Source organism: Palaemon carinicauda, chromosome 11 (genome assembly GCF_036898095.1).
Source record: "Palaemon carinicauda isolate YSFRI2023 chromosome 11, ASM3689809v2, whole genome shotgun sequence".
NCBI classification, from domain to species: domain Eukaryota; kingdom Metazoa; phylum Arthropoda; class Malacostraca; order Decapoda; family Palaemonidae; genus Palaemon; species Palaemon carinicauda.
Window position 1 is genome coordinate 969,460 of NC_090735.1, and position 13,575 is coordinate 983,034.

Consider the following 13,575-nt stretch of genomic DNA (forward strand, 5'->3'; position numbering starts at 1 on the left):
CAGTTCAAATTCTGACAATCTGAATGTCCTCATTTCAAATTCTGACAAGCTGCATATGTTCTCATTTCAAATTCTGACAGGCTGGATATGTCCTCATTTCAAATTCCGACAGGATGGATATGTCCACATTCATTCATCTCCCGAAAATCAGAGACTTCCACGTCACGATTCGGGTAACCTCCAACCAATCAGGCAATTTCTCTGACGCCCGTCTTACCTGGTTGAGCAACGACCAAGACCTGTCTTACCTGGTTGAGAAACGATCGAAACCCGTCCTACTTGTTTGAGCATCCTACTTGTTTGAGCAACAACCGAGACCCGTCTTACCTGGTTGAGCTACGACCAAGACCCGTCTTACCTGGTTGAGGAACGATCGAGACCCGTCTTACTTGTTTGAGCAACAACCGAGACCCGTCTTACCTGGTTGAGCAACGACCAAGACCCGTCTTACCTGGTTGAGCAACGACTGAGACCCGTCTTACCTGGTTGAGCAACGCCTGAGACCCGTCTTACCTGGTTGAGCAACGACTGAGACCCATCTTACCTAGTAGAGCAACGACTGAGACCCGTCTTACCTAGTTGAGCAACGACCAAGACCTGTCCTACTTGTTTGAGCAACGATCAAGACCCGTCTTACCTGGTTGAGCTACGACCGTGACCCGTCTTACCTGAATGAGCTGCGACCGGGACCCGTCTTACCTGGTTGAGCTGCGACCGGGACCCGTCTTACCTGGTTGAGCTGCGACCGGGACCCGTCTTACCTGGTTGAGCTGCGACCGGGACCCGTCTTACCTGGTTGAGCTGCGACCGGGACCCGTCTTACCTGGTTGAGCTGCGACCGGGACCCGTCTTACCTGGTTGAGCTACGACCGGGACCCGTCTTACCTGGTTGAGCTGCGACCGGGACCCTTCTTACCTGAATGAGCTACGACTGAGACCCGTCTTACCTGGTTGAGCAACGACTGAGACCCGTCTTACCTGGTTGAGCTGCGACCGGGACCTGTCTTACCTGGTTGAGCTACGACCGGGACCCGTCTTACCTGGTTGAGCTGCGACCGGGACCCGTCTTACCTGAATGAGCTACGACCGGGACCCGTCTTACCTAGTTGAGCAACGACTGAGACCCGTCTTACCTAGTTGAGTAACGACTGAGACCCGTCTTACCTAGTTGAGCAACGACCAAGACCTGTCCTACTTGTTTGAGCAACGATCAAGACCCGTCTTACCTGGTTGAGCTACGACCGGGACCCGTCTTACCTGAATGAGCTGCGACCGGGACCCGTCTTACCTGGTTGAGCTACGACCGGGACCCGTCTTACCTGGTTGAGCTGCGACCGGGACCCGTCTTACCTGGTTGAGCTACGACCGGGACCCGTCTTACCTGGTTGAGCTGCAACCGAGACCCGTCTTACCTGGTTGAACTACGACAGAGACGCGTCTTACCTGGTTGAGCAACGAACGAGCAACGACGACCCTTCCAGTTACCGGATCGACGTCCAGCAATCCCCTGGTTCCATGAAGTGTGAGATTGTAGTCGGTGCCTCTTATGTGGGTGACCTTGATCGTGTCGACCAAAGAGCCGATGGGCGCATCGGCTTCTACGATCCAAGTCCTGTTCACTTGTATCAGCGGTGGGTCTGTGTTCCAGGAGGAGAGAGGCCATGAGTTGGGTCGTTGAATCATTTGGAAATGTTACTTATATTTAGCTTCAGTGAAAATAAAACTAGAAATACTGAAAAGAAGTGGATGAAATGCGCCATGCTTGAGGGTACACTCAGGCCCCCTATTCTATCTTTATTTCTCTTCCTCTTGTTTTTTTAAAGTTTTAATACAGTTGGAAGACCCAGGCCTACATGGCTGAGGACTATGAAGCGTGAAATAGAAGATAATGAATGGAAAAGTATTGATTTAAAAACTCAGATTAGAGACGACTGACAAAATATAACTGAGGCCCTTTGCGTCAATAGGTGTAGGTGGAGATGATGATATTTGAAAGATTTATTTTAATATGGTTACTGTTCTTAAAATATTTCATTTTGATTATTAATTACTACTCTCTTAGTTTATTTATTTCCTTATTTCCATTCCTCACTGAGCTATTTTCCCTGTTAGAGCCCTTGGGCTTATAACATCCTGTTTTTCAAGCTGGGGTTGTAGCTTAACAAGTAATGATAATGATGACGATAAAGCTGGGCGTAAATAAAAAATAACGAAACAGATTAATTTATTTTTAATGACTAATTAGCAACATGTTTCTTAATGCCCACATAACTTCTTCTTTTTCTCTATTATGTTATGATAGAGAGAAACAGTTTAAATGAAATCTCGTTATTATTATTATCATTATTACTAGCCAAGCTACAACCCTAGTTGGAAAAGCAAGATGCTATAAGCCCAAGGGCTCCAATAGGGAAAAATAGCCCAGTGAGAAAAGGAAATAAGGAAATAAATAAATGATGAGAATAAATTAGCAATATATCATTCTATAAACAATAATAGCGTCAAAACAGATATGTCATATATAAACTATAAAAAGACTCATGTCTTTATCATTCTTTTTATTACTTTGAGGAAGTATGGAAAAGCAATAAAGATAATTTCCCTAACTGATATGAGTTGCATTGATAATTTGGTATAAACTATATTTCGAAATGACGAATGTGAATTGTTTACGTAATAGGTTGAAAAGGGGATGAATGTTTGATATGATACCAATATTACGGATATATGAATTTTGATTAGATTACAGCGTGAATATGGAACTATTTTATTATCATTACCATTACTTGTCACTGCTTTTAGAATAATTTATTGTTGATTTATGCTTATCATTTATCTATTTCCTTATTTCCTTTCCTCACTGGGCTATTTTTCCCTGTTGGAGCCCTTGGGCTTATAGCATCTTGCTTTTCCAACTAGGGTTGTAGCTTGGCTAGTAATAATAATAATAATAATAATAATAATAATAATAATAATAATAAGCTACAACTCTGGTTGGAAAAGCCGGATGCTATAAAGCCCAAAGGCTCCAACAGGGAAAATAGCCCAGCGAGGAAAGGAAGTAATAAAAAAATAAACTACAGGCTAAAGGAAGTAATGAATAACAATATACAATATCTTAATATCAGTAAAACGGTAAAATAGATCTGTTATACATAAACAAAGCAGAGAGAATAGTGTGCCTGAGTGTATCCTCAGACAAGAGAACTCTAACCCAAGTCACTGCACACCATCAACAAAAGATGGAAAGAAAACTAATATTCTGAGTACTTTTACCCAATTGCTTTTGAAAAACCAGATTCATAGATGTGAAGAAAATCGAGCAGGTTTATATCATATGAAAATTGTGTATTTGCTTTGGATAATGAAGTTTTCGGCTTCGTGGGGCATGTACACTTACTGTAAGTATTGTAAGTTTCTTTTTCTGTGGTTCCTTAAAACCCTTTCACACCAATGGACGTACTGGTACGTTCTTGCAAAACACTGTTATTTACATGGTTTTGCATATTTTTGATAACTTCATGAGAAACTTCAGGCATTTTCCAAAAGAATGAGACCAACCTGACCTCTCTGTGACAAAAATTAAGGCTGTTAGAGCAATTTAAAAAAATAATATAGCAAAATGTGCTTGAAAGTTCAACATACCTTGGGGGTAAAAGGGTATTTAAACACGATATGTACGATAAAATTTTGTTATCTACCTTCTGATATATGTGGCCTCGTATCCATGCTGTTCTTTTGCTTTCTCTTAGCGTTATGGATACGAGAGCAAACTACGCAAAGGATATTTTAACAAGTAAGAAAAAGAAATGGACATGGGCCGGACATATAATGAGAAGGACAGATAATAGATAGATATTAAGAATAACAGACTGGGCCCCTAGAGATTGCAAAAGAAGCAGGGAAAGGAAGAGAAGACGAAGGATTGACGAGCTAAGAAAATTTTCAAGTGCAGACTGGCATAGATAGACCATAAAAAAGCGAAAGTAGGACAGGTCTGAGGCCTTTGTTTTGCAGTAGACTAGTAACGGCTGATGATGCAGATTATAGATGGACATTAAGTTTAACAGAATGGATCCCTAGAGATAGCAAAAGAAGCAGGGAAGGAAGAGAAGACGATGGATTGACGAACTAAGAAAATTTGCGAGTGCAGACTGGCATAGAAAGACCATAAACAGACGCAAGTAGAAGGACGCGTCTGAGGCCTTTGTTATGCAATGGACTAGTAACAGCTGATGATGCAGATAATAGAATGGATTCCTAGGGAAGGAAGAGAAGACGACAGATTGACGAACTAAGAAAATTTGCGGGTATGGACTGACATAGAAAGACCATAAACATACGCAAGTAGAACGACACGTCTGAGGGCTTTGTTATGCAATGAACTAGTAATGGCAGATGATACAGATAGTAGATGGATCCCTAGGGATGGAAGAGAAGACGACAGATTGACAAACTAAGAAAATTTGCGGGTGTAGACTGGCATAGAAAGACCGTTAACAGACGCAAGTAGGCTACGTATGAGGCCTTTGTTCTGTAATGGACTAGTAACGGCTGATGATGATGATGATGATGATGACATATTTTGACCTAGAGGGTATTTTGTTTACTTACGCGACCCCAAGAAAGAAGGAACGAGCCCAAAAGTATTGCCAATTCCAGAATTGCTTAGAATTCCGTAGTATCCAACCGGAGCGTCATTGTTGAAGCTTCCGAAGTTCATGTTTCCTGCAATGTGACGGCCCCCGAGGCCTCTGGCCCTGGAGACCTTTCCAGGTTCCCCACCGTTTACATTCTCTCCCTCGGTCACCCTCAGAACCTGGAGTCTGATCTCTGCGATTGGAGATGTGACGCCGTCATTCATCCTCACCCGTAGGATGTAGTCTTTGGAGCCATTTCCAGCCTAAGGGAAAACATTATTAATTTTATATTTGAGACTACTGGACAGTGCTCTCATTTTCAAAGCAATTACCTCTGAGTAATTTTGGTCGATTTAAGGAAATTTCTAGAGTAATGGTACTTTCAAGGTAATTTTTTTATGATAGAGTAACAATGTGTATCTAAAATTTATCTTTCAGATTTTTTTACGAAATAGAGAGCTTTTGTTAATGATGATATAATTGTTTGCGTTTTATGAGTTTTCAGTATTTAAGGTAACTTCTTTTTAAAATTGAGATAATTTCTGAGGCAATCCCTTAAACATCAAATGAGAGCCTTGCTTCTGGATGTTTTGTAAACGTTGTAGAGTCTTTGCAATGAGTGCAAGTGGTTTGAAGTGATTTTCAAACGTGTGAACGGAATATTTGGTTGTCGAACACGTTCGCCAAACGGTTCGAAGAAAGCCTCCTCTCGCCTGACTTTTGTGGGCGGGGCTTCATTGTCCACAAACCTTATGAATTTTCGCTGACTCCACCTCATCGAACCGTTTGACAAGCAGGTTCAACAACCGGGTTCGACCGTGTAAACCCCGCTTTAAACACAACGTTCAGAACGTTTTCAGAAAGCTAACATCACTGAATACAACACCACATCGACTCACTGAACAGCCTCTACAACGTTTACAGCCCTTCCAGAAGGTTGAAATGGGTGCGTCATTGCGTTTGTCTTATGTCTGTCAGTGTAATGGAAAGATTTGATCCCGCGAATTAAGATTTTGTTATTGAGTTTCAAATCTAATAATCAATAATACAACAGAGAAACTATAGCCAATTATTTTTAGTGAGGCAGATTTGCACCGGTTCGCAGGGGTGCCCTTTTAACTCGGAAATGTTTCCCGCTAGCTCATTGATTGGACAAGATCATTCTAACCAATCAGCGATCAGGAAACTTTTCCGAGCTTAAAGGGCACTGCAGCGAGTCAGTGCAAATGCGCCTCATTAAAAAATAAATGAGCAGGACCACAAACTTATAGATATTGATTTCTGTAACCTTTAGGGATGTGGTGGCTTATTGGAAACGTTCCTGTCTGATGCTCGCCGGACAATGCCCTAGAAACTGAACATATATACCTATGATCAGCGCACAAGACGCCTCTCCATACAAGCTAGAACCAGGGAGGGCCAGGCAATTACTGCTGATGACTCAGCAGGTAGGCCTATACGCTCCCCCATACCCCCATTCTTAGCTCACATGGATAGCTAGGTTGCAGCAACCAAAGGAACTAACGAGTTTGAGCGGGACTCGAACCCCAGTTCGGCTATTGCCAAGCAGGGACGGTTTCATTAGGCCACCAAAACCATGAAAGTTACAGAATTCATGATTTTGCAACAAGGAAGTTCTTAGTTTATCTTAGTATCATATCGAAATCATAATTATCTCCGCCAACGAAGTTGGAAGGTTCTTTCACCCCCTGTTTGTGTGTTTGTTTGTGAATACCTTCCTGGCCATCATTTTAATCGTAGAGCAATGAAACTTTCAGGGATTACCTGTAATGTAAAAAGCTGGAAATGATAAAAGTTTGGAAGGTAAAGGTCAAAGATCAAGATCACGGTCAAGCAAAATGTCCAATTCACGTAATCAGCCAGAAGTTGGACATCGTTGTCACAGAGACTTCAAACTTAGTTCATATATGAATATAAAAACCCACGCCAATTGATACGTGTTAAGGTTGAAGGTCAAGGTCGAGTCCAAGGCCAATGTCAAGCAAAAGGTCAAATTCCGGTCATCAACCACACGTAAAGTAATGAAATTTGCAAGGATTTTAAACTGGTATGTAAAGAGCTGGAAATGATTACATTTTGGAATGTCACAGACGAGCAAGCCGTCCAAAATCAGCCCACCAGGTCCAGTAGTAAGCTGTTCTGGCGGAGGTCTGCGCTCTACTAAGTGCCCCTCTAGTTACAACACTTAAAAGATCTTTACATAACAGTTAATCCCTGCATGTTTCATTATTCTGCAATTAAAATTGTGGCCAGGAAGCTGTTCGCAAACAAACACACACACAAATTACAAATTCACAAATGGCGAAAACATAGCCTCCCTCTAACTTCTTTGGCGGAGGTAATAAGACTGCAAGAACACAATAATAATAATAATAATAATAATAATAATAATAATAATAATAATAACTTCGTTGGGCGAGGTAACTATGTCTTCAGCAACTTACCAGATCTGTCAAGGGCTTGGCCACCAGCACCCGCCAGTGTTTATCCAGGTTGAAGTACGAATGGATATCTTGACCTGGCCACTTGCTCTCCAAACTGAAGGTCACCAGGTCGCCCTCGTAGTCGTGGGCCCTCAAACGCGTGACTGTGGAGCCCACTGGGTCGTCCTCGAAGACGTGCCAGTATTTGCTGGATATCAATATCGGGGAAGAGTTGCCTTGGCAGAAGTCTGTGACGGAAGACCATAACATATACTGTTTAAAAAAACATGTAATTTTAATCGGAAATTCTCCGTAAAAATATACGGTTCTTAACTGTATTTCAGTAAAATACAGGCGACCGTAAGTTTACCTTACTTTGTTATTATTTTTTTTATGGGTTGGTGACCGTAATATCCCTCCTTTACGTCAATATATTCGTTTCTAAAACGTTAAATGCCTGGCAACATTTATTCCAGGACTTTTACCGCTTTTTATGGCACATTTTTAACTTCAAAAGTTCAAACTTGCAGATAATGTTTTTATGTTGGTCAGGATGACATAAGTCTTTTTTTTTTATATTTTATATATGAAAGATTTGCTTTAATGTTGTTACTGTTCTTGAAATATTTTATTACTTCTCATATACTTTATTTATTTTCTTATCTCCTTTCCTTACTGGGCTATTTTTCTCTGTTGGAGCCCTTGGTCGTATAGCTTCCTGCTTTTTTCAACTAGGGTTGTAGCTTAGCTAATAATAATAATAATAATAATAATAATAATAATAATAATAATAATAATAATAATAACATCTCTTTATTCCCCACTAAGTTAATGTAAGTACCTCTTAAGAACGTTTTCACGGCTCAATGATTTTATTACAGGCGCTAATGGGACTCATATCTAATGCGATTTAAGAAATCTTTTCGTAATGCCATTTCTTTTAATGATCTTCAGGTATTATGAAAGAATTCAGGAATTAATTAAAGAATTCCTAGACTGCCAGGCACATACTGCATTTAAGCACATTTCCAGCATAATTTCAGATATGAGAAGTTTTAATTGTATATATAATTGAGTATTTACCGTAAGACATTGAAATTTTTGCTAGCAGCTCCCCCCCCCCCAGCCCCCCCACACCCCCCACCCCCACCCCCACCCCCCTGATATAAGAAGCCTACCCCACGAATGGGGAAGACGTGTTTATATATGTAACAAACGCCGTAGCTCATTGGAAGCGCAATGTGTGCGCAATAGGAGTGCAATGTGTGCACAATGGGAGCGCAATGTGTGGCGCAATGGGAGTGCAATGTGTGAGCAATGGGAGCGCAATGTGTGCACAATGGGAGCGCAATGTGTGCGCAATGGGAGTGCAATGTGAGCTCAATGAGATTGCAATGTATGCGCAATGTGAGCGCAATGTGTGCACAATGGGAGCGGCAATGTGTGCGCAATGGGGAGTGCAATGTGAGCTCAATGAGAGTGCAATGCAATGCGCAATGTGAGCGCAATGTGTGCGCAATGGGATCGTAACTCGCAAGCACCGTGGTTCAATCCAGTTATGCCTTACACCAATGTCAGCTTGATTCAAGGAAAGACATGAGGCTGGCAAACGGCATCCCCCCCAAAAGTTAGAGAGAGAGAGAGAGAGAGAGAGAGAGAGAGAGAGAGAGAGAGAGAGAGAGAGAGAGAGAACATTACGCGTATGCTCCGTTACCTAAACAATGAACAAACCAGTATATTAAAACTCGCCCCCACTAATGTCCTATATTTGTTTTACGGTTTTTTAGTTTTTCCTCATTTTTTCCCTTACAGATCACAACAAGTTAGACCAGTTTCCCCTGAAGTTGCTCCCGAGTCAAAAACAAAAGGCATCCAGGGGGCCGAGAGTTACCAAGTTCCTCTGAACATTAGACTAAATTCTTGCTAGTTCCGGAAATCTAGCGGGGAATTGGTAGTAGTCGAAGACAAAGAGGCGATTTCTAATGCTACTAACGGATATTAAATCTGGACAGTTCCAGTTACATATACACGTATGAGAGAGAGAGAGGAGAGAGAGAGAGAGAGAGATGAGAGAGAGAGAGAGAGAGAGAGAGAGAGAGAGAGAACCCATCGTTCTTTATTTAATAAATGAGAAATATATCTAATAATCTCACATGATAGTCATGTGATGATAACAAAATATGCATAAACTAAAGAGATGGTCCATCATTTATCTTAATGTTATCATTGTTCTTAAACTTATCTTGTAGTTTATTTCTTTTCCTCATTGGGCTATTTTCCCTGCTGGAGCGCTTGCGCTTATAGCATCCTGTTTTTTCTAACTATGGTTGTAACTTAGCAAGTAATAATAATAATAATAATAATAATAATAATAATAACACTTTTCACCCTTTTTACCCTAATTTAGAAATAAATTATTATCCATAACATTTCAATTTTTTTTCTTTCAAAGATTCCCATAAAAGATTCATCTTGGACCTTGTATTTTCATTCTTTCATTACGTTTTTACTTCCTACCTGAAGACAACGCTGTCCATGAAATACTGAAATAGAAATCACGAAAATTGAATGAAATACTAAAATAGAAACCGCAAAAAATTGAATGAAATACTAGAATAGAAGCCACGAAAATTGAATGAAATACTTAATTAAAAAACAGAAAAAATTGAATGAAATACTTAAATAGAAACGGCAAAATTTGACTAAAATACTAAAATAGAAACCACGAAAATTGAATAAAATACTAACATAGAAACCGCGAAAATTGAATGAAATACTAAAATAAAAACCGCGAAGTGAATGAAAAACTAAAATAGAAACCGCGAAAATTAAATGAAATGCTAAAATAGAAATGGCAAAAATTCACTGAAATACTAAAATAGAAACTGCAAAAATTGAATGAAATACTAAAATAGAAACCGCGAAAATTGAATGAAATGCATTCCAGATTTCCCTGCTTGGTACAGACTACGAAAAATCGAAAACTAATGATTTATGTATTTTGATCCGTCTTGGTTTTATTTGTTCGTTATCTTGACTGGCGTCGAGTGTGTTTGTTTGTTGGTGAAGAAGCGATGTTGTTATCTTCTTCTATTATCAACGGAGAGGAAATGACAATGCAGTGAGTAATCAAGGGTTACAAAAGAGGATGTTCAGCGGGACAGAATAGGATAAAGTTGATTAGTATAGACACGGTATTAGTAATTATTATTAGTGTTATCATTTTCAGAAGCGATACTACTACTACTACTACTACTACTACTACTACTACTACTACTACAGTAGTAATAGTAGTGAGTAGTGTTCAGTGGGACAGAATTCTATCATTGTAATAGGATAAAGTTTATTAGTAAAGAGATGATATAAGTAATTGTCATTAGTGTTTTTATTCTCAGAAGTGATACTAGGTTAGTAGTAGTAGTAGTAGTAGTAGTAGTAGTAGTAGTAGTAGTAGTAGTAGTAGTGTCCTCCTAAAAGAGTTTACTTACCATAGCTAAAAGGGTCTCTTATACCTTTACCAAGAGGAACGTGGCCACTGAACAATTACAGTGCAGTAGTTAACCCCTTGGGTGAAGAAGAATTGTTTCGTAATCTCAGTGTTGTCAGGTGTAATGAGAACAGAGGAGAATACGCAAGAATAGTCCAGACTATACGGTATCTATGAAGGCATAGGGAAATTGAACCGTAACCAGGGAGAGGAATCCAATGTAGTCCTCTCTGGCCACGTCAAAGGAACCCACAACTCTCTAGCGGTAGTATCTCAACGGGTGGCTGGTGCCCTGGCCAGCCTACTATCGATAATGAAGAGTATGACCAATCAGTTATTCAGAAAGAACATGACTGTATAGGGCTGTAGTAAAGACCGAAGCACAAGCAAGTCAATTAGTACATGTTTCGTCCAAGAACAAGAGAGAGAGAGAGAGAGAGAGGAGAGAGAGAGAGAGAGAGAGAGGAGAGAGAGAGAGAGAGAGAGAGAGAGAGAATGTTGGGGCGGGGGCCGATCAAGGAACTAATCTTTTAAATATATCATATTCATCTTTGTCTCCTGAATCAGTCTGAGAGAGAGAGAGAGAGGAGAGAGAGAGAGAGAGAGAGAGAGAGAGGAGAGAGTGAGAGAGGAGAGAGAGAGAGGAGAGAGAGAGAGAGAATGTTGGTGCTGGAAATGACGAAAGTAAACTGGCATGGATATTGCATCAGGCAACATGAACGTATTGCATTGATATTTAAACGAGGCAATTTATGCATAAATGAATTGGTTATCATTTTGACAATAATTCTAAAACCGGTGAAAAAAGATAATTCATATTGGTTTAAAAGTGTACAGATCAACTGGTAGTGATCCTTGAGTCCCGATCTTGCCCAGACCTGAAGGAAACTGAAAAAAGTGGAAAAATGTAAGAAGCTTTTTCTCGAAGTTATTTTATCACTAACCTAAAAAGATTCATAGAGAAATATTATTTTAGGAGTAGTAGTAGTAGTAGCGGTAGCAGAGGACATCCATTTGAAGGTAATGCTGACATTAGTCTTTTTTTATAGTTTATATATGAAATATCTGTTTTAAACGTATATAATGTTTTTAAAGTATTTTCTTTTGATTGTTCATTACTTCTTATATGGTTCATTTGTTTCCTTATTTCCTTTCCTTAATGGGCTATTTTTCCCTGTTGGAGGCCTTGGGCTTAATAGCATCTGGCTTTTCCAACTAGGGTTGTAGTTTAGCTAATAATAATAATAATAATAATAATAATAATAATAATAATAATAATAATAATAATAATAATAGAGCCCTTGGGCTTAAAGCATCTGGCTTTTCTAACTAGAGTTGTAGCTAAGATAATAATAATAATAATAATGATAATAATAATAATAATAATAATAATAATAATAATAATAATAATAATAATAATAATAATAATAATAATAATAATAATAATAACTAAGATGACTTACCTGTAAGTAAAAGAAGAATTGGAAGCAAATGACTTATCACAAACGACTCATTCATCGCGAGGATAATGCTGATTGGCGTGTCTCAAATACCAAAACTTATAAGTCCTCAACAAAATCTTTCCGGATTATTGCCAACTAAATGACGTAAGCCAATGTCACGGACATCCTGGATACCTTATCAATGTCTCTCATGATAAACAGATGAATATTTGCACAGCCCATCAGAAAAGCCATTAAGTATATCTCGGGATAACAAAATTAAGTAGATAAAAACAGTTTTTTTTTTACTCGAACCGGAGCAAAGATTTTTTTCCCGTCCTCAGACGTCTCCAGTCGAAAGAATCACGGGGCTTTCCAAAGATTTTTCACTGTAGGAAATCGTAGTTGCAATCTGTAGCCCACGATGGGGGAAAATCCTGCAAGGAGTCTCGAGCTCACGGAAGGCGACAGCCACACAACGAGGCTTCCTTCGAAGGATGCAAGGACTACCAAAGGATCTCCTCGTGAAGCTCCAATCCGGATCTTCCCAGGGACTCTTACCATATTACGAGCACTGGATTCCATGCCTAACACATAAGGTGGGAACGCCCCTCCCCACTCCAGCCCCTTGAGAAGGGGGGATACTGAGCCGAGGAGAGAGAGAGAGAGAGAGAGAGAGAGAGAGAGAGAGAGAGAGAGAGAGAGAGAGAGAGAGAGAGAGAGAGGCCTCTCCCTTATCCCCCTCTACCCTATATGCAAAAGGGTGGTCCAGGATATTGCTATTTATCAGTTCACGATTTTTCATCTTAACACGAAAAAGGATCGATCTGTTTGTCCAAAATGTTTCGTCCATTGCATATATTTTTCGATTACCAGAATTCCAAAATCAATATACGTTTTATACGTCTGTTTAAGTGATTTTTATTATATATGTTTAAAGATTTTAATTGTGATACATGCTGAGGAACTATCATAATTCCTGTAATTTTATGAACTACGTTGAGTCTAAAATAATGTAAATATCCCGATATGTATAATAGATTTATGTTAACAGGTAATTATGTTAATTATAATTTTCAATGTATAGAATTTGTGGTCAATAAAGATCTATCTATCTATCTATCTATATTTTTAATTAATCGGTTTATATTTGATTTGTTATTGATTATTATTTCTTTCATTATAAAAAGATAATTTCGGTTCCGTAATCTTTATTTAGAAATAAATCATTCTTCTTCTTCTTCTTCTTCTTCTTCTTCTTCTTCTTCTTCTTCTTCTTCTTCTTATTATTATTATTATTATTCTTGCTAAGCTACAACCCTAATTGGAAAAACAGGATGCTATAAGCCCAGGGGCCCCAACAGGGAAAATAGCCCAGCGAGGAAAGGGAACAAGGAAAAATAAACTATTTTAAGAACAGTAACGGGGCCCCAACATGGAAAATAGCCCAGCGAGGAAAGGCAACAAGGAAAAATAAACGATTTTAAGAACAGTAACCACATTAGAATAAATATTTCCTCTATAAACTATGAAAAAAAAAAATAACAAAACAAGAGAAAGAG

At 39.2% G+C, this 13,575-nt stretch overlaps 1 protein-coding gene across 1 annotated transcript in view; it reads right to left on the reverse strand.

Moving 5' to 3' along the window:
• LOC137649923 (uncharacterized) overlaps nt 1–12,503 on the reverse strand; it is a 14,024-nt gene extending 1,521 nt beyond the window's left edge. Inside the window, exons 1-4 of the mRNA XM_068382866.1 lie at nt 12,035–12,503; nt 7,106–7,332; nt 4,615–4,903; nt 1,444–1,637 (exon numbers count right to left, since the gene is read on the reverse strand). Of these exons, the coding sequence (XP_068238967.1) occupies nt 1,444–1,637; nt 4,615–4,903; nt 7,106–7,332; nt 12,035–12,089 (765 nt within the window). The 5' untranslated portion in view covers nt 12,090–12,503. The remainder of the gene's footprint in view (nt 1–1,443; nt 1,638–4,614; nt 4,904–7,105; nt 7,333–12,034) is intronic.
• Nucleotides 12,504–13,575: the final 1,072 nt, after the last annotated feature.